This window comes from Periophthalmus magnuspinnatus, chromosome 15, assembly GCF_009829125.3.
Source record: "Periophthalmus magnuspinnatus isolate fPerMag1 chromosome 15, fPerMag1.2.pri, whole genome shotgun sequence".
Lineage (NCBI taxonomy): Eukaryota > Metazoa > Chordata > Actinopteri > Gobiiformes > Gobiidae > Periophthalmus > Periophthalmus magnuspinnatus.
The window spans coordinates 32,510,338-32,535,589 of NC_047140.1; the positions used below are offsets into that span (position 1 = coordinate 32,510,338).

General features: G+C 45.2%; 4 protein-coding genes across 4 annotated transcripts in view; 3 read left to right on the plus strand and 1 right to left on the minus strand.

Annotated features, from left to right (window-relative positions):
- vps8 (VPS8 subunit of CORVET complex) overlaps nt 1–12,240 on the minus strand; it is a 29,818-nt gene extending 17,578 nt beyond the window's left edge. The window contains exons 1-20 of the mRNA XM_033980279.2: nt 12,087–12,240; nt 11,278–11,346; nt 10,363–10,493; nt 9,866–9,962; nt 9,760–9,792; nt 8,837–8,891; nt 4,520–4,644; nt 3,794–3,880; nt 2,935–3,002; nt 2,502–2,655; nt 2,378–2,437; nt 2,163–2,270; nt 1,875–1,955; nt 1,613–1,783; nt 1,415–1,489; nt 1,311–1,346; nt 1,153–1,243; nt 1,036–1,082; nt 305–394; nt 167–213 (exon numbers count right to left, since the gene is read on the minus strand). Coding sequence (XP_033836170.1) covers nt 167–213; nt 305–394; nt 1,036–1,082; nt 1,153–1,243; nt 1,311–1,346; nt 1,415–1,489; nt 1,613–1,783; nt 1,875–1,955; nt 2,163–2,270; nt 2,378–2,437; nt 2,502–2,655; nt 2,935–3,002; nt 3,794–3,880; nt 4,520–4,644; nt 8,837–8,891; nt 9,760–9,792; nt 9,866–9,962; nt 10,363–10,493; nt 11,278–11,346; nt 12,087–12,149 — 1,688 coding nt within the window. The 5' untranslated portion in view covers nt 12,150–12,240. The remainder of the gene's footprint in view (nt 1–166; nt 214–304; nt 395–1,035; nt 1,083–1,152; nt 1,244–1,310; nt 1,347–1,414; nt 1,490–1,612; nt 1,784–1,874; nt 1,956–2,162; nt 2,271–2,377; nt 2,438–2,501; nt 2,656–2,934; nt 3,003–3,793; nt 3,881–4,519; nt 4,645–8,836; nt 8,892–9,759; nt 9,793–9,865; nt 9,963–10,362; nt 10,494–11,277; nt 11,347–12,086) is intronic.
- LOC129456829 (DELTA-sagatoxin-Srs1a-like) lies at nt 6,307–8,315 on the plus strand. The gene is made up of 3 exons (XM_055227112.1): nt 6,307–6,504; nt 7,262–7,334; nt 7,655–8,315. The coding sequence occupies exons 2-3, from the start codon at nt 7,267–7,269 to the stop codon at nt 8,253–8,255; spliced, it is 669 nt and encodes a 222-aa protein (XP_055083087.1). The 5' UTR covers nt 6,307–6,504; nt 7,262–7,266; the 3' UTR covers nt 8,256–8,315.
- Nucleotides 12,241–15,108: 2,868 nt separating the features above from the next.
- LOC117383047 (zinc finger protein ZIC 1-like) lies at nt 15,109–20,142 on the plus strand. The gene is made up of 2 exons (XM_033980285.2): nt 15,109–15,991; nt 17,178–20,142. Exons 1-2 carry the CDS (start codon nt 15,466–15,468, stop codon nt 17,795–17,797), a joined length of 1,146 nt encoding a protein of 381 aa, XP_033836176.1. The 5' UTR covers nt 15,109–15,465; the 3' UTR covers nt 17,798–20,142.
- Nucleotides 20,143–22,411: 2,269 nt separating this feature from the next.
- The window catches only part of pcca (propionyl-CoA carboxylase subunit alpha), a 30,771-nt gene continuing 27,930 nt past the window's right edge, over nt 22,412–25,252 (plus strand). Inside the window, exons 1-6 of the mRNA XM_033979358.2 lie at nt 22,412–22,502; nt 23,240–23,317; nt 23,729–23,776; nt 24,023–24,091; nt 24,191–24,304; nt 24,438–24,491. Of these exons, the coding sequence (XP_033835249.1) occupies nt 22,449–22,502; nt 23,240–23,317; nt 23,729–23,776; nt 24,023–24,091; nt 24,191–24,304; nt 24,438–24,491 (417 nt within the window). The 5' untranslated portion in view covers nt 22,412–22,448. The remainder of the gene's footprint in view (nt 22,503–23,239; nt 23,318–23,728; nt 23,777–24,022; nt 24,092–24,190; nt 24,305–24,437; nt 24,492–25,252) is intronic.

The following is a 25,252-nucleotide window of genomic DNA, read 5'->3' on the forward strand; positions in this document are numbered from 1 at the left end:
GTTACACAGTGCAACATTATCTTTTTTCTTCACTTCATAATTCCATACATCTTCATATATCTGATGTCTTCTGTACGTTTAGAAAATGCAGAAAGTAGAAAAAATACAGAACAAAACAGTGAATGAGGCGGCGAAATGTGGAACAAAAGTTTAAAAGATGACCTACAGTCTCTGCAGCAGGAGGCAGTAATCCACCAGGACCGGGACAATGTCCTAAACAAAAGAAACATTTGACTCAAAGCTGAACTCTGCGATCAACAACCACATTTCACTGAAATAAATGAAACTGAAATCATGAGCTCACGTGGAAGTGCTGCTCCATCACTTGAATCTTGCCCTGATCTGGACACTTCTTCAGAGAGTGCTCCGTGAACAGCAAAAGTATCTCCACCATCTGAAACAGGAGCAGAACAAGAGTGAAACAGGAGCAGAACAAGAGTGAAACAGGAGCAGAACAAGAGTGAAACATGAGAAGAAAGAGAGTGAAACATGAGCAGAACAAGAGTGAAACAGGAGCAGAACGAGAGTGAAACAGGAGCAGAACAAGAGTGAAACAGGAGCAGAACAAGAGTGAAACATGAGCAGAACAAGAGTGAAACAAGAGAAGAACAAGAGTGAAACAGGAGCAGAACAAGAGTGAAACATGAGCAGAACGAGAGTGAAACAGGAGCAGAACAAGAGTGAAACAGGAGCAGAACCAGAGTGAAACAGGAGCAGAACCAGAGTGAAACAGGAGCAGAACAAGAGTGAAACAAGAGCAGAACGAGAGTGAAACATGAGCAGAACAAGAGTGAAACAGGAGAAGAACGAGAGTGAAACAGGAGCAGAACGAGAGTGAAACATGAGCAGAACAAGAGTGAAACAGGAGAAGAACGAGAGTGAAACAGGAGCAGAACGAGAGTGAAACAGGAGCAGAACAAGAGTGAAACAGGAGCAGAACGAGAGTGAAACATGAGCAGAACAAGAGTGAAACAGGAGCAGAACGAGAGTGAAACAGGAGCATAATGTTGAGATGTGGTCACTTTTGGCTCTCACCTTATCGCCCACGACTCCTCTGCGTTTGACCGGGTCTCCACAGAGGCCTGGAGTAGAACAGATTCAGACTCAGGTCACAGAACTGTGGGACTGTGGAGTGAGACTGATGTAACTCACCGACTACAGCTTTGGCAGTGCCCTCATGAAAAGACCAGGCCAAAGAGAGAGCCTCCACGAAACTGTCCTGCTTCAGCAAACAGTCGATCCTCTGCAGAACAAACAGAGTAAAACAGTTTCATACAGAGTAACAGTAAGACTCACAACAACACACTCACCTCCCTCCAGCTCCTCAGCGTCATCATGTGAGCAGACTGTGGGGAGAGACAATGTCAAATCCTGCAGATATCTGGACTTCTGAGTCTTTTATAATGATCTTTACCTTGGTGCCCAAATAAATGACCTGTCCGGCGTAACTGGACACTGACTGGTAACAGGCCTTTTCCCCGACCAGCGCCTGGAGGAAACACAATTAATTAACTGGATTAATGAGGATTTATTTCTTTAACTGAAGCTGTGAACTTAAGTTATTTGTTTATGTGCCCCACACAAACCCACGAGACGAGAGTCAGAGCCCTACCAGAGCCTGGGACACATTGCCCCCTGTGGCCAGAGACTTGAAATGTCGGCTGTTGTAAACGAGCTGAACCTGCTCCAGGTCCATGATCTCCAGGACCTCCTGACTGGGCTTATCCACCACCTGAAGCTTCTCATGACTGTCCACCAGAGCAAGAGTCCGGCTGTTCATCCACTGCTCCAGAAACACATTCTCTTTACATTATTATCTCCACAGAAACCTCTGCGATAAACACTGCTCTGAAGAGAAAAACAGAGCCACTCACACTGAGGCTGATGAGGTCACAGCTGAGCTGCAGCTGCTTCTGTTTGATCACATGGATGGTCCCAGACTCCTCCTTCTTCACCTGTAACACACATGCAGAGAAAAGCTCTCGTCTTTGGTGTGTGTTTAAATGAATAGATGTGGTTTATTTGAATAAAGAATTTGCATTTTAGTTTGAGTTTGTGTCACACTTATTAATGTCCAGCAGAAGAATATCCAGCAGTGACAGTAAATGGATCTATCAAAATGTGAATAAAATACATATTTTTAAACTCTGTGCTTCACTGACCAGGAGGAAGTGGACGGTGTCTCCTTTACAGAAGGCCAGGACGGGGTTGACCATCTTCTGAACAGGGACAAACTGCCAGGCGAGCTGAGGGACACTCGAGGGCTCGGACTGACAGGGAAATAAACAGTCAAATATCACAATGTAAAACAAAGTCGCCATTCTGTATTTGCACCAGCGCACTTAAGTCAGCACACACTCAAAAAGCACAGACTGACCTTGCTGTAGGGAAAGGTCATCCAGACTTTGAGAGTCGGTTTTAATCCGATCACCAGAATCTGTGGAGAAGAAAAACAGTTTTACAGCCATAGTGTGAGCAGATACAGACAGGCCTCAGAATACCTTTGTGAGCGAGGCCATGGCCAGCAGAGAGTACTGAGTGATGGGGTGATCTCTGAAGTCTGGAGGAGTCCTGAGGGGTTCGATATAGCACACCTCTCCTTTAGAGCCACTGAAGAGGCATCTGGAGTCACACGAGCGCATGCCCATCACCCTCCTGCACACAGGGGGCGCCACCACAACACGTCAACTGGTGTTTTTCAGACTCTAGAATGTGATGATGTCATACTCTCAGATGGAGGGGGAAAAAGACAGTTTTTTTTATCAATACCACAGTACACAGAGCATTCCGCTCTCAAAATGCTGGACTGGTGGTTCTACAGCGTCTAAAACAGGACAGGGGGCGCTCTGGGACAGTTCTCCATTGTCTTATATGAATGTTGTTAATCTGTTTTTTACTCCGTACTCTCAGCAGAACAGGCTCATGCTGCTGTACCTGAACGCGAGCTCAAACACAGAGCCTCCACTGTCGTTACACACAGCCAGGGTCGGGTCGTCTGTGAACTGTGAACACAAAGAGAAAGAAGAGAAGCCATTTTGTTAAACGTAAACACCAGACCAGCACCGCGTGTGTTAAAGGGGCAGTATTACACAAAATGGACTCATGTGAACTTTAATCCATGTTCTAATGATGTTACTCCTCAAAAACAGACCTGGAGTTGTGTTTTGTTTCATTCACACATGTTTGAGTCGCACTTTATTATGAGTCTGTCACATCTCCAAAGCTCAAAATGCTCTGTTCCACCTTGTGATGTCATCAAGTGGTAGTTTTCATGTTAACTCCTCCTTTTACCTTTAGTTCAGTCGAGATAAGAGACAACTCCAGGACTGAAATGATCCAAATGATTCTAGTGAAGGTGTCTGGAGTTTAAAAACACAGTGGAGCACTTCCTGTATCACCACATGATGACATCACAAGGTGGAACAGAGTGTTTTCAGCCTGAGAGAAGAACTCAGCCTAAATCTGCAGAGTTTGTGTTAAACATGTGAGAATGAAACAAAACACAACTCCAGGTCTGTGTGTGATGAGGAAACATTAAAACAGATCAGAAAATAGTCATATGGGCTTTTTAAAGAACCAATTTGTAACTTTTCCTGATAGGGTTCACTGGGCTGATTTACAGTTCAGATCTGTGGAGAGGTGACCGCACCAGAGTAATTAAATAAATGCAGCATAGTCATGTTTAATGCCATTTTGTGGAAGAATCCGTGGATCTCCATGGAGACAAGCAGGTGATGTAAGCTCCATCAGAAAAGTTACATAATGCACCTTTAAAAGATGAGTGGAGTTTTACCTTCACGTGCAGAATGGCTGTTCCTGGAGGATGGGCATCTGTGATAGTTCTCAGGAGTTTCCCATTGGCCAGGTCCCACATAGTGATCTGTAGAACCACAGCACATACAAGGAACATGTTTTATATAACACACTCTAACACACACACACACACACACACCCACCCCCCCACCCCACACACACACACACACTGGGGTGAGGGGGGTTAAGTGTCTTGCCCAAGGACACAATGACAGTATTCATCTGTGGGAGAGCAAAGATTCTACCAACTGAGCTGCTGTTGCTCCCAGTTTGTCCCTCGTGTCCGGTACCTGTCCCTCGTGTCCGGTGCCTGTCCCTCGTGTCTGAGTCTGGTACCTGTCCCTCGTGTCCGGTACCTGTCCCTCGTGTCCGGTACCTGTCCCTCGTGTCCGGTACCTGTCCCTCGTGTCCGGTACCTGTCCCTCGTGTCCGGTACCTGTCCCTCGGGTCCGGTACCTGTCCCTCGGGTCCGGTACCTGTCCCTCGTGTCCGGTACCTGTCCCTCGTGTCCTTGTCCGGTGCCTGTCCCTCGTGTCCTTGTCCGGTACCTGTCCCTCGTGTCCTTGTCCGGTACCTGTCCCTCGTGTCCTTGTCCGGTACCTGTCCCTCATGTCCGGTGCCTGTCCCTCGTGTCCGGTACCTGTCCCTCGTGTCCTTGTCCGGTACCTGTCCCTCGTGTCTGGTACCTGTCCCTCGTGTCCAGTACCTGTCCCTTGGCGAAGCCGCAGAGGAGTCTGGTGCAGTCGTGGTTGATGCTCAGGGCGGAGACGGCTCCAAACTCTCCTCCGGTGCTCTTGGACCCCAGGCACAAACGGAGAGCCTGGTTACTGTCTGCACACACACAAACACAGCCTCAGTGTGTGTCAGAGCGAAAAACACACAACGTTTACGAGAATATTTACAACTTTAACATGGATTTAAGTGAAAGTCATAAATTTAATGTAATGAACCGACCCAAAACCTGTTCCCCATAATAACCCCGCCCCCAAAGCACCTCACCATGACGCTAACGCTAACATTTTTACACCAAACAGTTTATAAAGGCCCATGTAACTCAACCAAGTACAAAACAAATTAATATTTAATGAACAAAACAAAAGAGAAACAGAACGGGTTTAATCCAAAGCACAAACATCAAAATAAAGAAACAAAAAGAGGAGAAAACAAACATAAACCCGTCAGACTCATGCAGCAGACACACAGAGCGTTAGCATGATTCTGAGAGAGGCCTACCTTTAGCTGCACACGCCGGGCACAAACACAGAAACAGGGTGAGGGGTCAGAGGTCAGGGGTCAGAGGTCAGGCTGTTTAAGCATTTTTACATGCAAAACATCCAGTACAAGTCAGACCATAAAGGAAGATAAGTAGAGATCGAACGATGGGGTTTTTCAGGCCGATACCGATACTGAGTCACGCGAAACTGATGGACGAGAAGATCTGCTGATATTTTTCCACAAATTATATTATTTAAATTTAAACTCCCCCACACCAGACGTGTTCTGTGCAGTTCTCTTCAGATTAAAATGGTCAAATTCAGCATTACATGGATTATTTTAAAAGCATGTAAGGCAAAACTGAGATTTAAGGCCGATACCCACTGCTTTAAAATGTGCAAATATCGGCTCGATATATCAGTCCATCTCTGCCGATAATGGACATCTCTCAATATTAAAAAAATGTTTTCATCATCAAGAGTTTAAATCTATGGCAAAGCCCACGAGGCTCAGAAGTGAAGCAGCAGGAGCCACAAAAAATATGAAATAAGAAGAAGAAGAATAATGATGGAAAATCACATTTTCACAATGACCTAAAATTACTACAAAGAATCAGAGCAATCAGTCTTTTATATTTAAAGGTCCTGTCTCACACAAACCTGACCCCTTTGAGGTTTAACCATGTTCTAATGCTCTTTCCTCCTCAAAAACAGACCTGGACTTGTGTTTTGTTTCATTCACACATGTTTGAGTCACACTTTATTATTAGTCTGTAACATCTACAAAGCTCAAAATGCTCTGTTCCACCTTGTGATGTCATTTTACATTTAGTTCAGTCAAGATAAGCGGCAACTCCAGGACTGAAATGATCCAAATGATTCTATAAATGAAGGTGTGTGGAGTTTAAAAACACAGTGGAGCACTTCCTGTATCACCACATGATGACATCACAAGGTGGAACAGAGTGTTTTCAGTTTGAGAGAAGTCTAAATCTGCAGGGTTTGTGTGCTCTGGTCAGGTCTGTTTGTGATGATTAAACATCATTCTCACACAGTGTAGTTTCATTTGGACCTTTGAGAGCTGTGTCTGATCAGAGTTGACAGCAGGTCATGTGGCTCCTGGTGGAACACCTTACTCAAATAATGAATATTGTGCCTCACAAAGAGCAGGTTGATTAAATCACTAATGTGATGTGGTCTGGAGATAACGTGTGGGCTGATCCTGGACCAGTGGAAACTCAGAGCTGATAAAAAAAAAGGGGCTGATTAACAAAGTCAATATAAACCTGAGTGTTTCCGTGCGGCTGGAGGTTTGTGTGAAGCAGCTCCACCGCGGCTCACTACCACAGGACGGCTCACTACCACAGGACGGCTCACTACCACAGGACGGCTCACTACCACAGGACGGCTCACTACCACAGGACGGCTCACTACCACAGGACGGCTCACTACCATTTTTAAATTCAACACATAAAAGGTGCGTAAACATGGTGTCACATTGTACCTGTGTTTACTGGGACTTTACAGGTGACCCACAGGTGAGGCCTGTGTGAGGCCTGTGTGAGGCCTGTGTGAGGCCTGTGTGAGGCCTGTGTGAGGCCTGTGTGAGGCCAGAGTGAGGCCAGAGTGAGGCCAGAGTGAGGCCAGAGTGAGGCCAGAGTGAGGTCTAGTGTGAGGTCTAGTGTGAGGTCTGTGTGGAGCCTAGTGTGAGGCCTAGTGTGAGGTCTGTGTGAGGCCAGTGTGAGGCCAGTGTGAGGCCTGTGTGAGGCCTGTGTGAGGCCTGTGTGAGGCCCGTTGTACAGACTCTGGGACATATCGAGGATAAGGACCTGGGCCTTTAGTTTATGAAGTACTCAGAAGTAGTAATAGTAATAATATAGGAACATAGTGCAGTATTTTACACTTTAATATCTGTTTGAAGTGGTGCTGTTATTGTGGTTTATTTTAGTTCCAGAGACTTTGATCACACAGAGATGCAGACGTCAGGAGCAGCTCATGACTCGTGGGGTTTTTGCCTCTGATTTAGGGGCTGGTTTAATGTGTTGTATGTGTTAAATGTGTTAATTAAACGTGTTGTATGTGATATATGTATTAATCGTGTAAAATGTGTGCTTGTGTTTGTGCTGGTTATATTTTTAGTGAGGTGAACAATTAGGTCAAATTTTCTCCTTCATTTCAAATCAAAGGCAGACTCTGGTAAATAGACACTCACTGTTCTGTTTGTTTGTCTTTAGTCACTATGCCTCATCGCAGCTGCAGTGTGGAGATCAACAACAACTCAGGATGCTTCACCCTCACCAACCCCAGGTACAGCGCCCCCACCAGGCTCCACAGCACCCCCACCAGGCTCCACACAGGCTCCACACAGGCTCTACACAGAGACACACTTTTGGTCATATTTGGGTTTCCACTTCTGGTTCAGGTGGAAATAAAAGTCACTGTCCTCCTGAGATCCAGATGTCAGGAGGACATCTGGATCTCATAAGCTCATCATTAGCTCCAGTCTGGCTTCTGTCTTCTTCACATTTGTTGGCCCTGTGTTTGTTAAAATGACCTTGTGTTTGTTAAAATGACCTTGTGTTTGTTAAAATGACCTTGTGTTTGTTAAAATGACCTTGTGTCTGCAGAGTGTTCACGGAGAGCGGACACTGTGAGGTGCCCCCTCCCCCGATGGTGGGACCCTGCTCCATGGGATCTGCCATGTTTAATAAGACCACGGGGGCCGCTACAGGAGCCGTGGGGGTCTTCACCTACGACCTCTTCAATACCAACTATAACGAGTGCAGTAAGGTGTTGGCGGTCATGTTCTCCGTGCCGTACGACCGGAACCTGTACTCAAACTGGTGCGCGGTGGGCGTGTTCGAGCGAGGGACGGAGTGCGACTACAACCTGTACGACACCATGTACAACAACAGCGACAACAACTTTGTGAGGGGCCAAGGAGACGGCTCCAGTGTCACCTACGAGGGAGAGATCCTCATGGCCAGCGCCTCCATGTCTGAGAACGGGGAGGCCGTCCTACGGGTGGACATCAACGACACGGGCATGGGACAGGGCATGGGACAGGGCATGGGGATGGGCATGGGGATGGGTCCAGGGATGGGGATGGGACCGGGGATGGGGATGGGACCGGGGATGGAGATGGGGATGGGACCGGGGATGGGTATGGGGATGGGTATGGGCATGGGGATGGGCACAGATATGGGCATGGGCCCGGGCATGTACTGATGTTTAATCAGTTCACTGTAGATATCACAAATATGTCACACCTTAATATTAAACTGACCTCACCCAACGTGTGTGTGTGTTTGTACAAAGAAAGTTCGAGTCTTAAAGCTGCAGAGTTTGAACTGTGTAAATAAACACAGACTTTTTAAAATACTAAAGGTTTGAATAATAGAATATGAAATCAATATCAACTAGAGACGAACCAATACTGATACTGGTATCGATTATCGGTGCAGACACTGAAAAATATGCTAGATTGGGTATCGGTTTCATGATATCGGTTCCATCGATATCCTGGATGGGCTTTAACTGGAGTTAACTGTGTTTTAAAGAAATGAGAGACATTCTCTGTCCCTGGTATCAGTTCATTTAAAGTCAAAGGATCAATATCGGTATCAGAACTGAAAAAGTCTCCAGTCTCACACCCTCAGGGCTTCGACACAATGACCTCGTCAGAGTGAAGACACTTCAAACCTTTTGTAAATGTGTTTATAGGTTTATAGGTCATTATGTTTTTATGACAAGACGTTGTACAGTTTCACACTCGTGACACAGATCAGCACATTTGACCTGAGACTCACCAAACACCAGAGCGAGACCATGAGACGTCCCCACAGCGATGACCCCGGCCACTGTCTGGACACAAAAACACAGTCTGAAGCAGAACACAAGACACACAAACCACACAAAACACACAGTATGAAGCTGAACACAAGACAAACAAAACACACAAAAACACACAGTATGAAGCTGAACACAAGACACACAAAACACAGTCTGAAGCTGAACATGTGTCCTCATCAGAGCACATAAACCACATACACCTCACACACTCACACACACACACCTCACACACACCTCACACACTCACACACACACATGGACAGACGATACGACGCCCGTCACAATCACACAGGCTGAAGTTCGATATATCGCTGAGGTAAATATAGACGATAAACGATAATATTGAAACTCATTTCTGCCCCTGACACAAAAACCCAAGAGCAGATTTAAACCACAAAAACTAAAAAAACTATTATAAATCTACAATATTATTACAAATCTTCAGCTGCAAGAAAAAAACATCAGAATGAAACACTTTAGTCGTTAGTTTGAGTCTGGAATGAGTCACACGGAACAATCTGTTTTTGGGTCAGTACTTTTATAAACTGAATGTTAAGTTGATACAGTGATGCAGTCAACTAAAGCAGTGCCTCAGAGTCTGTGATAACAGAGCTACAGCAGCTCAGCAGCGCCCCCACATGGAAACATAGAAACATTAACACTGTGTGAGTGTCCATAACAAGAGGAGAAGTCATGTGACTTAAACCCAGTCACATGACTTCTCCCTCTTGTTATGGACACCAAGTCTTTACCCTTACCCATTTTTATGTCTTTTTTAAACATGACTGAAATAAACCTCCAGAATGAAATAAACCTCCAGAATGAAATAAACCTCCAGAATGAAATAAACCTCCAGAATGAAATAAACCTCCAGACTTACTATAGCAGTGGGCAGACCGGCATCAACTTTGTCCTGGAGAGATATTCACATTATTAACTGAATGTAAACTTTATACTGTGACTGTGAGGTCAGGTGTGAGACTTACAGCAGCTGACACAATCTGTGCCGAGATGCCTTTGAGCAAACTGTGTCTCAGAACAGAACCATGAACCGAGGCGTTCATGTCCAGGGTTTTCTTCCTCCTGCACAGAAACACAAACCAAAACATAAGCAAAATAAGTCCCGTTAGAGTTTGGAAGAACATTTCCTGCGTTCTCTAGAGGGAGGATTGTAGATGTTACTCTGCCTGCAGTAAAAATGCTGTGTTTTGCGTGTCTTTGTATAAATATATGAGGTTATTTAAGGGATATATTATGTAAATTGGCTTTTATGAGTTTGTAAGAGTGTGATAGTGAAAAAGTGCTTGATGAATGGCATAATGTGTCCGTCATTAAGCAAAGACATACTGTTGTTTTGCCACTACATCCCAGGGATAAGACTCGTCATGGAGTGAGAGTTGGGAGTGAGACTCATGACGGGGGGGTGAGAGTTGGGGGTGAGACTCGTGACGGGGGGTGAGGGGGTGAGAGTTGGGGGACTTGCCGTTTGAGGTTGGCTGGGTCTCCACTGTCTGAACTGGCCAGAGACGAGGTGTCGCAGGAGTGAGCGTCCATGTTATCTGTGTTTAACAAACAGGTGTCCTCCAGCACAAAGGCTGTGTCCTCCTCCTCCAGCTGAACACACAGAACCAGAACCAGAACATCACACAGAAGCAGAACATCACACAGAACCAGAACATCACACAGAACCAGAACATCACACAGAACCACAACATCACACAGAACCAGAACATCACACAGAAGCAGAACATCACACAGAAGCAGAACATCACACAGAACCAGAACATCACACAGACATGGCTTCATTTAAAAGTATCCCTGAGCTTCTGTGCATCAAACTAAAGAGTCCAGATACATCCCCACAGCATCAAGTACAAGGCCCAAAGTGTAAAGTAACACACTGAACCCTGAGGTCAGACCTCCATCACATAAATCTTAAACATGCACTGATCCAACTTTTTCAGCTCTGATACCAATACTTAAGCTCTAAGTATCTGCCGATTCCCGATATTAACGATACGACTGTAGGGTTGAAAATTGATTTTTCCTCTAAAAACAGTTAATTTACAAAATGGATCAAATTGTGTTTTTTTATCCTGACATAACGACTGAACTGTGTGGATAAAAGTTCAAACATTATGAGCCGTCTTAGGCCCACATCAGCCTGGAAAGAGTCTTATAAACAAAATAAAGACCCAACCAGGATTCAACTGAACCGATATCATGACACAGATATTCAATACCAGTATCAATATCGAGGACTCAATTTTTACTATTAGAGCAACAACATTTGAAGTGAAGACGTGGGTTTGGGTTTAGGTTCAGATGAGACTATATCAAATAGTGTAATGTTCCCAAAAAGCCTGTATGTGTGTGAGTGTGTGCACGTGAAGAGTACCTCATTGAGGATGCTCTCCAGAGTGGGAGGGGTGTCCACCTGAGGAATGTCAAACTCCTTATCGTCAATCTGAGAGGGACAAATATAAAATACACAGTTGTGAGTCTAGAAGAAAAAAATGAGCCATTACACAGCATTAAAACAGAAACAGAGATGGAGAACACCCTGAAGAATGTATTTAGTCACAGAATACTGAAGTAAAATGTGTTTTGTGTTTAAATTAGAGTAAAAAAACAACATATGATTAAAAACGGCTTCATGTTTGTTCTGTGTTTATTTTTCACTCACAGGAGAAAGAAACATCTCATCTGTCTCATCACAACAGAAGAGTTTTAGATTTTTCTCACTGATTCTGTGCAGTTTGAGCCTAAACTGTGAGATCAAACACTGTCATGTGTTCATCTGATTTTATTAAAGTAACTGTAATCTAAATACTACTAAATTAAACTGTACCAGAATACTAGAGTACATGTATTCAGTTACTTCCTCACACTGCACTGGTCAAAAACCTCAAATCTGGACTTTGTCAGGTGTTTAAGTGCAGAAAACACCAATGGAAACAGAAGTGTGTGTGTTCAGCAGAAGGTCACGGGTCATTTTAATAAACTGTCCTCTTGTCTCTTGTCTCTGTGTCATTTTAACACATTTGAGCAGGTCTCAGTCTGTGCTGAGGCTGGAGCTCAGTGTTTTTGTTGGAGTTAGCATCCTCCTCCCTCAGAAACAGAAGGAGGCATTTAAACAGAAGCGTAACGACTTTAAACTCAAAAAACATGACACAAAACGAGCACAAATGTCTTTAAAGAGCTCACCGCGTCCACGTCCATGTCCCTGAGCTGCGCCGCAGACAGCGCACTGTCCGCACACTCCGACATCTTCACATGTTTACACCCACGGGCTAGTCATGAAGCTAATGCTAAAGCTAATGCTAATGCTAATGCTAACGCTCATCATCAGGCGCCGGTCAGATGTTTCTCCACTTCCGCCGCAGATGTTCTTCTTCTTCTTCTTCTTCTTCGTGGGTGTGTGTGTCTGTGTGTGTGCAGCGCCCTCTACAGCTCAACAACAGCAACGAGCGAATGGCAACAACAGGATTTTAAAAGAATGAGGGTCCACACAGAGACTTTAACCGACTGAGGGTCCACACAGAGACTTTAAACGCTTCTATATGACACAAAATGAATTCTCGTGAGGTTTAAGTCAGGTTCTAACGCTGTTTCCTTCTCAAAAACAGACCTGGAGTTGTGTTTTGTTTCATTCACACATGTTTGAGTCACACTTTATTATTAGTCTGTTACATCTCCAAAGCTCTAAACGCTCTGTTCCACCTTGTGATGTCATCAAGTGGGAGTTTTCAAGTGAACAGCTCCTTTTACCTTTAGTTCAGTCGAGATAAGTGACAACTCCAGGACTGAAATGATCCAAATGATTCTAGAAATGAAGGTGTGTGGAGTTTAAAAACACAGTAGAGCACTTCCTGTATCACCACATGATGACATCACAAGGTGGATCAGAGTGTTTTCAGCCTGAGAGAAGAACTAAGCCTAAATCTGCAGAGTTTGTGTGTTAAAAATGTGTGAATGAAACAAAAACAACTGCAGGTCTGTGTGTGACGAGGAAACATTAGAACAGATCAGAAAATAGAGGAATATGAACGAAGGACCAGTCATCTCAAATATTCAGCCTGAAGTGAAACAAAGAGCCAATGTTCAGTGATTTGGTGTAAAAACCTGGGACTGGACTTGGACTTTATTGGATTTAAGACAAAATAAGACCTCAGTCCCACCTCAGGCTCCATGTGTGAAATACATCAGGTCCACATCATTTAAAATAAAAAAATCACTCAGTCAATGAATTTAGGAGATTTTCACTGAGGCCCAAAGACACATAAAGCTGCAATGTGGAATATTTCTGCTGAAGGTTCTGCTGCTCCACTGTCTCCATGGAGATTGTGTCTGTTTTGCAGTTGGGTAAGTTCTGTTCAACCAGGACTAAACCAGGACTAAACCAGGACTAAACCAGGACTAAACCAGGACTAAACCAGGACTAAACCAGGACTAAACCAGGTCTAAACCAGGACTGAACCAGGACTAAATCAGGTCTAAACCAGGACTAAACCAGGACTAAACCAGGTCTAAACCAGGACTGAACCAGGACTGAACCAGGACTAAACCAGGACTAAACCAGGTCTAAACCAGGACTAAACCAGGACTAAACCAGGACTAAACAAAGACTAAACCAGGACTAAACCAGGACTAAACCAGGACTGAACCAGGACTAAACCAGGACTAAACAAAGACTAAACAAAGACTAAACCAGGACTAAACCAGGACTAAACCAGGACTAAACCAGGACTGAACCAGGACTAAACAAAGACTAAACAAAGACTAAACCAGGACTAAACCAGGACTAAACAAAGACTAAACCAGGACTAAACCAGGACTGAACCAGGACTAAACAAAGACTAAACCAGGACTAAACAAAGACTAAACCAGGACTAAACCAGGTCTAAACCAGGACTAAACCAGGACTAAACCAGGACTAAACAAAGACTAAACAAAGACTAAACCAGGACTAAACCAGGACTAAACAAAGACTAAACCAGGACTAAACCAGGTCTAAATCAGGACTAAACCAGGACTAAACCAGGTCTAAACCAGGACTAAACCAGGACTAAACCAGGTCTAAACCAGGACTAAACCAGGACTAAACCAGGTCTAAACCAGGACTAAATCAGGACTAAACCAGGACTAAACCAGGTCTAAACCAGGACTAAATCAGGACTAAACAAAGACTAAACCAGGACTAAACCAGGTCTAAACCAGGACTAAATCAGGACTAAACAAAGACTAAACCAGGACTAAACCAGGTCTAAACCAGGACTAAACCAGGACTAAACCAGGACTAAACCAGGACTAAACCAGGACTAAATCAGGACTAAACAAAGACTAAACCAGGACTAAACCAGGTCTAAACCAGGACTAAATCAGGACTAAACCAGGACTAAACCAGGTCTAAACCAGGACTAAATCAGGACTAAACCAGGTCTAAACCAGGTCTAAACCAGGACTAAACCAGGACTAAACCAGGTCTAAACCAGGACTAAATCAGGACTAAACCAGGACTAACCAGGTCTAAACCAGGACTAAACCAGGTCTAAACCAGGACTAAACCAGGACTAAACCAGGTCTAAATCAGGACTAAACCAGGACTAACCAGGTCTAAACCAGGACTAAACCAGGTCTAAACCAGGACTAAACCAGGACTAAACCAGGACTAAACCAGGACTCCTACAGAGTGAGACTTTCTCCTACAGTTGAACAGAACAGTCCTATTTTTTCAGAACAGCCTCATCATGTTTTATAATAAATAAATAAATAAATAAATAAATAAATAAATAAATAAAGTCTGTACTGAGTCGTCGCCTTTGGAGCTTTTTCCTTGGTTTTATTTACAGAATCTTTGCATTTGGCATAAAAAATAAAAATGCATTTGTCTGTTTTCATTTTCAAATGAGGCTTAATCTTGAGCTGTGACTGAGCTCAGGACATGGATCTGTGAGAAAAACTCATTAAAATGATCAAATGTAAATAAAGAAAACCCATGAAAAGTCCCTGATATCCCAGAGGCATGTTGTGTTTTTATTCCTCTTTCAGTTTTGACACACTGATGTGTTTTTTTGTGCAGGTCACAGTTTTACTCTGGTCATGTCTCTGTTTCCGCAGGTTTGGATGTTTTGGAGAATGGCGCATTTCTCTGGATTTTGCGCATTCGGTTCATCTGCGCGTCCGGCTCCTGGAGACTCCACAGAGCCACAGGACTGTGTTTGGGGGCTGTTTGGGGGGGCACGGGCGCACAGAAGTGCCACACTGGTCTGGTTTGGGTGGGCAGCGGGCACAGACTGACACAGGAGCAGAGGGAGAAGGAAGAAGGAGACAAGGACGCCCCTCTGCGGTGGGGGGCCGCGGCCTGCTCTGTTCCTCCATTCACAGTAAATAAAAGCATGGAGGTCTGACTCTCGGGATCTCTCAGAGCCAGCGGGGGGTAGAGACGCCGCATGCGCCTGATTCTTTCACCAAAACACGCGCCCAGGAGGGGCACCGCGGCGGGGCGCGTTCTGTGACACAGCCGCTCTCTTTTGACGTGGCACTGATCGTTTTAACGGCACCGGAGCAGCGCGCCGAGCGCAGCATGAAGCGGGCGGCCGGAGTGGCCAGGCACAATGGCCTGGTCTCTCCGCTGGGGAACAACAACTCCGGGGCCTCGAGCATCGTCTCCCCGTCGTTCCTGAGAGCCAGCGCGGTCTCCGTGGGTCCGGAGAGCGGCGGGGGCGGCGCGGGAGCCGCGGACGGGCTCCTGGATTTCTCTAAAGGCCCCGTCGTCAAAACCGAGCTCGTTTGCAAATGGACAGACAGAACTAGTTCTCGGCAGATCGGGCGGACGGCCACATCCGTTTGTGACCAAAGTTTCAGCTCCATGCACGAGCTTGTGGAGCACGTCACCAGCGAGCACGTCGCGGCCGGGCTCGAGAGCCTGAGTCATGTGTGCATGTGGGACGAGTGTCTGCGCGGAGGAAAGGCGTTCAAAGCCAAATACAAACTTATCAACCACATCCGCGTGCACACCGGGGAGAAGCCCTTCTCCTGCGCCTTCCCCAACTGCGGCAAGATGTTTGCGCGCTCAGAGAACCTGAAGATCCACACGCGCACGCACACGGGTAGGACGAGCCTTTTATCATCTGGGCATCTGGGCATTGGGGCATTGGGGCAGGTTAGAAGGGTGACAGGGGGGTCCTGACAGGGGGGTCCTGGTCCTGACGGGGGGAGGGGGGGTCCTGTCTCGGGGGGGGGGTCCTGGTCCTGGCAGGGAGGGGGTCTATGCGGGGGGGTTCCTCACAGAGGGGGGCCGTAGTTGGCCCATTATTCCCTGTGAAACCCTCCTCCATGTTTACAACACAGATCTGTCCACTCAGTCACATCCTGCACGGCTCCCTCGGCTCCTCGGCTCCTCGGCTCCTGGGGGAGCCGGATCAGGACCCGCGGCTGTTGGATCTGTGGATCTTTACACACTCAGATCGTGAGGTGTCAAAGGAGCTGCTCTTAGTTTGGGGCAGAGTTAACCTCACGTGTTGTTGTTTTTGAGGCTCTGCATCAGAGATGAACAAACTAAAAGCTCAGTTTGGCTCAGTTTGGCTCAGTTTGGCTCAGTCTTATAGTTTTACCTTTTTCACAGGCCCAGTTTAAAAATGCTCCAGCAGCAGATCCAACAGGTCCAGACTGAACTGACTGAGGAGCGTTTGAGTTTCCGTCTGTTCCATTAAGTGTCATTATTTTATGACGAGGCAAACCTTCATATATGAGATGGCTCTTCTCCCCCGTAGAGCCGGGCCTGGCTGCTCCTTTTGCCCCCCCCCTGGACCCGGCCCTGCAGCAGCACCTCAGACTTTCTGTGGGACAGAGTCTGCGCTCACATTAAGCCTCTGCTTTACACACTTGAGCTTCTGTAATTTCACATTAACAGAAGAGACTGAGTCCATGGAGACTGACCTCTGTGGGCCTCAGGTCGTCTGTGGGCCTCGGGTCGTCTGTGGGCCTCGGGTCGTCTGTGGGCCTCAGGTCGTCTGTGGGCCTCGGGTCGTCTGTGGGCCTCAGGTGTTTATGTGACGTGGCGTCACATAAACACGTCTTCAGTCGTACAGTTTGTTTTTCATGTTAATCATGATATTTAGAGAAGGAAAAAAAAACTTTCCTTAAATGACATTGATATAATGTAACTTGTTATTGACGGAGCTTTTTATTTACAATGTTAGAAGTTTGATCCACACGAGCGCCGCAGCTCTGAGCTCTCATGAGCCACACACCTGTTTATTTTACACGTCTTCAGTGATGTTTCCTCGTCCGCAGGTGAGAAGCCGTTCCAGTGTGAGTTCTGTGAGCGGCGTTTTGCCAACAGCAGCGACCGTAAGAAGCACTCGCAGGTGCACACGGCGTCTAAGCCCTACGACTGCAAGGCTCTGGGCTGCACCAAGTCCTACACCCACCCCAGCTCCCTCCGCAAACACATGAAGGTGCACGTCAAGTCCTCACCTACCTCTGAACTGCCAGACCCATACGACCCTCTGTCCTACCGTCTGCAGCAGCCCCCGGCCCTGCTGGAACCCTTAGACCTCAAAATGAGCCTGTCTCCCCCCATGGCCCACAGGAACCTGCACTTCCCCCTGCGCTCCAATCACGACTTTGACAAAAGCTCTGTGGCAGAGACTGAACATAAAGCTCTGCTACGGAGCGTCTCCCCTAGCGCCGTCCCTCTGGACCTGTCCCTCTCGGGCCTGAGGAGGTCCCAGCAGCAGCAGCAGGGACGACAGTCGCGCCGAACCCAACGCTCCGTCAACCCAGCCATACCTCACTTCTCCAACATAAAGGAGTGGTACGTGTGCACCAGGACTACAGCGCCGCACTGTCCTCTGCTCCACCCAGACCGCATCAAACTGGAGCCCAGCGACGACGAGGAGTACGGCACGTAGGGCACGTGGGCACGTGGGCACATGGGCACGTGGGCACGTGGCCGGGGGCACATGGGCACATGGGCAGGGGGCCTTTGCCCGGGGCTGAGTGGCTCACTTTGGTACATCCTTATATCCCACTGTGACTGGTGCTACACAGTTTAGTCTATACGAGATGCAGGGTAGAGCTAAAACATCTGAGCTTCTGTTGTTCCCGTCGGGCGCCGCTGGGCACCACCACCGCACATGTGCCAGATAATATTTTAGAAAAGATTATAATGAACCATTCCTGTTTGAGTGCTGTACTAAAGTGAGCCCCAGAGCTCTGTGTGGAGCAGCCCGAGCTCGTGTCGTAATCGCTATCGTACGATTTCAGGACAGAGGAGTCAGTGGTGTACTTTCCTGAACCAGCAGATGTGTGGTTGTTTTTGTATTTCTGTTTTATATTCTTAGAGTCATTTGACATGAATCCAGACTCCCAGCTCAAAAGACACCAGAGGTCGTTCAACTAATATTTTTATTCAAAAGTACATGTGACCGGCGACAGCTCTATTTCCAACTGTTTTAAGGGCTACTCTAAAGGCTGTGGGAGTTTGGGCAGACGCCTGTCTTTACCTGTATTGTAGAGATCAGAAAGTGCTCAGGGAGACATGGGCCAGACGCTGCAGTAGACACAGGACATGAGTATGTAGCACTTTGTTCAGCTCTGGATGAAAACATTTGTATTGGAAATGGACCTTTCTTTAGTGGAGGATGAGCAGATGGATCGAGGCGGTGACGACCTCCTGTGAGGTGTTTCAGCAAACTATAGCAACAGTGTGTGTGATGTAGGCAAACCGATAATCTGATTTCACAAGAACACTGTCAGAGAACGCTCCTCTGCTGTAGCAGCGGAGGTCATGTTCAGAGATGGAAGAACACTTTGAAAATGTAGTCACAGAATACTGAAAACTGCAGTAAAATGTATTTTATAAAGTATTCAGACACATGGGCCAATCAGAGTACTGCACTCTGAGTACTGAGAATACTTTTACACAGAGCTGCGTTATATTATAGAGTAAAAACATGACATAGGATTAAAAACTCTTTCATGTTTGTTTCATTGTTGGTTTTGCATTTCCATCATTGATCAGAGGAAACATCTCACCACAGGAGCTGGGTTTAGATTTTTCTCACTAGTGACCTGCAGTTTGAGCCTAAACAGTGAGATCAAATACTGCAGTGCATTCCTTTGATTTTAGTAAAGTAACTGTAATCTGATACCACCAAATGAAAGAGTAACTGTACCAGATTACAGTTACTCTAAATGAGTATTCAGAACACGTACTCTCGGCACATGTATTTGGGTTACCTCCACACACTTTTGGTACTTTGTTGTTGATATGTTTGAATCTAAACCTGCATCATGACGACAGCACTGCCACACACTGACGTAAACACCGGTAGAACGGGGGGACTTTTGTGTTAAGTCAAATCTCAAATCAAGTGCCCCACTCATAAAACCCTCCCCGTGTTGAACCTGAACATAGATCCACAGGGATGAGCATGAACTAGAGCACTTTACAGAGAGACTGGTCAATGGAACAAGTCGTACAGCAGACGTCTCAGAGCTTGATATATGCAATATTTATTTAATATTGCTCAAACAATAACTTCTGATGTTTCTTCAGATAAATGTTCACTGGAGTCTCGGTCAGCCCACACTGTGATCACTCTGACCGGCCAAACGTTTTGAACCTGGACTTTAGTTTGTGCAGTCTGTGTTATAAATACGTCCTGAGTTGATGTTGTGTTCAATGGTGAGATTATTTTTCAGAGCACTTCTGATTTTTAACGGGACTCTACTTGTTTTCTTAAATCTCTACAATAAAGGTAGAAACAGAATCTTAAATCACTATTGTTCAAACAGCAGTTATGTCGTACAGAAACAGGGGAGTGATAGAGATATAAATATATAATATTCTATATAAGGTGAACAGCCTGGGCCTATGTACAGAGGCTCCGAGTCTCACGAACGTGATGATTCTGTCAATCCCATAAGCACTTTGTTCAAATCAATTCCAAACTTTCACTGGTGACAAGGACGTCACTGCCGCTCCACAGTGGATTCGTTAATGACGTCACTGCCGTTCCACAGTGGATTCGTTAATGACGTCACTGCCGTTCCACAGTGGGATTCGTCCATCTCATTTTTCTGGGACATCTGATTGATTTGGATGTGAAACGACTGATGCCATATCTGTGTGTAGTGAATGTGAAGGTGGTGCAAAAGGCGACATCACTAACGCATTTCTCATTTGTTTAACTGAATGAAAATAAAACTTTGTTGTTGTATTGAAGATTGTGCTGGTCACTGTTGTCATGTATTAAAGAGGATCTTTTGAAAAAAAAAAAAAGGATTATGCCTCCATCAGGTCCCTGATTACATCAGCATCATTGAGCTCAGTTCATTTATTGACAAGACAAAAAAAACAAAAAAACACCAGAGTTCAACGAGTTACAATTTGATCTTTCATGCCACAGTTTCTGATGCAGATGCTCTCAGACCTTTTATGTAGAATAATAGTCTGTAACAGCTCAAATAACAGTCTGTAACAGCCCGAATAACAGTCTGTAACAGCCCAAATAACAGTCTGTAACAGCCCAAATAACAGTCTGTAACAGCCCGAATAACAGTCTGTAACAGCCCAAATAACAGTCTGTAACAGCCCAAATAACAGTCTGTAACAGCTCAAATAAGTCTGTAACAGCCCAAATAACAGTCTGTAACAGCCCAAATAACAGTCTGTAACAGCCCAAATAACAGTCTGTAACAGCTCAAATAACAGTCTGTAACAGCCCAAATAACAGTCTGTAACAGCTCAAATAACAGTCTGTAACAGATAAAATAACAGTCTGTAACAGCTCAAATAACAGTCTGTAACAGCTCAAATAACAGTCTGTAACAGCCCAAATAACAGTCTGTAACAGCTCAAATAACAGTCTGTAACAGATAAAATAACAGTCTGTAACAGCTCAAATAACAGTCTGTAACAGCCCAAATAACAGTCTGTAACAGATAAAATAACAGTCTGTAACAGCTCAAATAACAGTCTGTAACAGCTCAAATAACAGTCTGTAACTGATCAAATAACAGTCTGTAACAGCTCAATAGTCTGTAACAGCTCAAATAACAGTCTGTAACAGATCAAATAACAGTCTGAAACAGCTCAATAGTCTGTAACAGCTCAAATAACAGTCTGTAACAGTTCAAATAGCAGTCTGTAACAACTCAATAGTCTGTAAAAGAGCTCAAATAACAGTCTATAACAGCCTGTAACAGATCAAATAACAGTCTGTAATAGCTCAAATAACAGTCTGTAACAGCCCAAATAACAGTCTATAACAGCCTATAACAGCTCAAATAACAATCTGTAACAGCTCAAATAACAGTCTGTAACAGCTCAAATAACAGTCTGTAACAGCTCAAATAACAATCTGTAACAGCTCAAATAACAGTCTGTAACAGCTCAAATAACAGTCTGTAACAGCTCAAATAACAGTCTGTAACAGCTCAAATAACAGTCTGTAACAGCTCAAATAACAGTCTGTAACAACTCAATAGTCTGTAATAGCTCAAATAACAGTCTATAACAGCCTGTAACAGCTCAAATAACAATCTGTAACAGCTCAAATAACAGTCTGTAACAACTCAATAGTCTGTAAAAGAGCTCAAATAACAGTCTGTAACAGCTCAAATAACAGTCTATAACAGCCTGTAACAGCTCAAATAACAATCTGTAACAGCTCAAATAACAGTCTGTAACAGCTCAAATAACAATCTGTAACAGCTCAAATAACAGTCTGTAACAGCTCAAATAACAGTCTGTAACAACTCAATAGTCTGTAACAGCTCAAATAACAGTCTGTAACAGCTCAAATAACAGTCTGTAACAGCTCAAATAACAGTCTGTAACAACTCAATAGTCTGTAATAGCTCAAATAACAGTCTATAACAGCCTGTAACAGCTCAAATAACAATCTGTAACAGCTCAAATAACAGTCTGTAACAACTCAATAGTCTGTAAAAGAGCTCAAATAACAATCTGTAACAGCTCAAATAACAGTCTGTAACAACTCAATAGTCTGTAAAAGAGCTCAAATAACAGTCTGTAACAACTCAATAGTCTGTAAAAGAGCTCAAATAACAGTCTGTAACAGCTCAAATAGTCTGTAAAAGAGCTCAAATAATAGTCTGTAACAGCTCCACAGTCCCACTCCAGTTCTGGATCTATTCATTTTTCCCAGACTTTTCAAAAGATTCAAATATTTAGTGTTCAAAGAGGAGGCTAATCAGCTACGTGCTAATATCCATGACGTGGTTGTTTTGAGTCCACAAAATAAATTTAAAACGCAAGATTCGGCGAAATACTTCAACAACTCAGTGGTTTATAACGTTTCAGACACAGATGTTAAATAAAAGTGCAGGTCTCGTGTCATTAGCTCCACGGAGCTCATCAGACCTGAGCATTACAACTTTTTATTTATAATTTTTCCTCAAGTCTATAGGAAATATGAATGAGAAATGTACTTCCGGGTTAGTGATGGGCGGGACTGTTGAGCGCCATAAACGTACGACGTGATGATGTCATTGGTGAAGTCGTAAGTCGACACAACTGTCGCAGTGAAGAACATGGCGTCCCGCGGCCGCTGTCCCTCTGTGAGCAGAATACTGTCCACTGTGAAGGTGAGGACAACACAACACTAACAACAACAACAACAACAACAACACAACACTCACACAGCTCACACTCACACTGATGTGGCCTTGTCACACAGTGAGACGAGGACGATGTGTTTATTCAAATACAGCTCGATGCGCTCGTGAGGATCAGAGACTCATGTACAAGTTGTTTCATGGAGTAAAAGGTCGAACAGTGGAGCTCTGCGGCAGAGACCTGCACCAGGTGGACCTGAGCTGACCACAGCTGACCACAGCTGACCAGAGCTGACCACAGCTGACCACAGCTGACCACAGCTGACCACAGCTGACCTGAGTGGACATGCCCTGTGTGCAGGGGGCTGGAGGCTGCCTTTCCTCTAACTTTAAAAACGAACTTAAATTGTACATAAAGTCTCAAAAATCTCTGACTGGAGCTAAAGCTCAGTGTGCTCCCTGTGTGACTCTGACTCCAGACTCTGCAGGACTGAACTCACTTTTGTTTTACCAGAGCGTATAATGCATAAGCCCTTTTTATTTAATGTTATTGTATTATAAATCTTTCTCATTCTTTTATTATTTACATTATTGTATTTATGTTCTCTCATCCAGACGTGTAACTGCTGACGACACACAGTCATGTTTATTGTCACGTTTGTGTTCCCATTTGTGTGTAATTTTCAATTAAAAATAATAAACAAACAAAAAGGCTGTAGGCCGCGTGAGCATGAACGTCCCCTGGATTAAATACTGTTGTGTTTCAGCACGTCACACTCCGGTCCAGAGTGTGTGCGCCACACGGCAGGACGCAGTACTCCACTGTGTACAGCCCCAATGAGAAGGTAAGGCCCCTCCACTCTGAACGCACTCTGTAGGCCTATGTCACTCACTCTGTAGGCCTACGTCCCTCACTCTGTAGGCCTGCGTCACATCACTCTGTAGGCCTACAGCACATCGCTCTGTAGGCCTACGTCACATCGCTCTGTAGGCCTGCGTCACTCTCTGTAGGGATGACATCTGTGGTGAGGTTACTCAATTATTAAAGTCAAATACTCTGTTACAAATGAGTGACTTTGTTTTAGAACAAAGTGAGAAAATGTAATTAACTGCCATTTCTTTCCTTCCCTCTGTGCCCTTTTCCTTCCCTCTGTGCCCTTTTCCTTCCCTCTGTGCCCTTTTCCTTCCCTCTGTGCCCTTTTCCTTCCCTCTGTGCCCTTTTCCTTCCCTCTGTGCCCTTTTCCTTCCCTCTGTAGACCTTTGATAAGATCCTCGTGGCAAACAGAGGAGAGATTGCTTGTCGGGTAAGGTTCATACAGATTATGTTCTGGGTCTAATGGAGGACCATTGAGTCACGCTCGCCGAGTCGCGCTCGCCGAGTCGCGCTCGCCGAGTCGCGCTCGCCGAGTCGCGCTCGCCGAGTCGCGCTCGCCGAGTCGCGCTCGCCGAGTCGCGCTCGCCGAGTCGCGCTCGCCGAGTCGCGCTCGCCGAGTCGCGCTCGCCGAGTCGCGCTCGCCGAGTCGCGCTCACTGACGTCTGTGGTCGTTCAGGTGATGAAGACGTGTAAGAAGATGGGCATCCGCACAGTGGCCGTTCACAGTGACGTCGACTCCAGTGCAGTGAGTCTCTGTTGATTCTAGATTCACAAACACGTTCTGTGATGTGTGTGATGTGTGTGATGTGTGTGATGTGTGTAATGTGTTTGCGTGTCCGGCCAGGTCCACGTGAAGATGGCGGACGAGGCCGTGTGCGTCGGCCCCGCTCCCACCAGTAAAAGTTATCTCAACATGGACGCCATCATGGACGCCATCAGGACCACAGGAGCACAAGCGGTAAGACGCACTCACTTTTAAGATCTCATGATCGTCTCCGTCTAAAAACAAAGATAAAGATGCATGAAATGAAATGATTTAATTTAAACGCCTCACAAACTGATGCGGTTGTTTCACTGTGTTTTTCTTCTAGGTTCATCCTGGATATGGATTTCTCTCTGAAAACAAAGAGTTTGCAAAAAGACTTGTAAGTGCAGAAGTTTGAGTTTGTGACAAATGTTAAATCAGTCCTGTTGTGCTTGTGTCTCTATGGTTCTCATCTCTGTGGATCTTCGTGTCATAATTTACACATTTTAAATCACAATATTCATCTGAAACAACTTATAGCAAGTAGCAATTTTTTTTTTCATTTGTACCAACTGATTTAGAAAATAAAATTGGAGAACGAATTAAGTCACAGTGGGCGTGTCCACGGTGGGCGTGTCCACGGTGGGCGTGTCCACGGTGGGCGTGTCCACGGTGGGCGTGTCCACGGTGGAGGTGAAAATGGCGTCTTGGAAATTATAGCTCCTGTTTTGCTCAAAACTGACTCTTGTAGCTTTAATCCATTTTCTAACACTGCTCAAAAACAGACCTGGAGTTGTGTTTTGTTTCATTCACACATGTTTGAGTCACTTTATTATGAGTCTGTTTCATCTCCAAAGCTCAAAACGCTCTGTTCCACCTTGTGATGTCATCAAGTGGTAGTTTTCATGTTAACTCCTCCTTTTACCTTTAGTTCAGTCGAGATAAGAGACAACTCCAGGACTGAAATGATCCAAATGATTCTATAAATGAAGGTGTGTGGAGTTTAAAAACACAGTGGAGCACTTCCTGTATCACCACATGATGACATCACAAGGTGGAACAGAGCGTTTTCAGTTTGAGAGAAGAACTCAGTCTAAATCTGCAGGTTTGTGTTAAACATGTGAATGAAACAAAACACAACTCCAGGTCTGTGTGTGATGA

Coding starts and splice junctions, on each gene's coding strand:
- LOC129456829 (XM_055227112.1), top strand. CDS start 7,267: ATGCCTCATCGCAGCTGCAGTGTGGAGATCAACAACAACTCAGGATGC. Junction 7,335..7,654: donor TTCACCCTCACCAACCCCAG/GTACAGCGCCCC, acceptor TTGTGTCTGCAG/AGTGTTCACGGAGAGCGGAC.
- LOC117383047 (XM_033980285.2), top strand. CDS start 15,466: ATGAAGCGGGCGGCCGGAGTGGCCAGGCACAATGGCCTGGTCTCTCCG. Junction 15,992..17,177: donor CCACACGCGCACGCACACGG/GTAGGACGAGCC, acceptor CCTCGTCCGCAG/GTGAGAAGCCGTTCCAGTGT.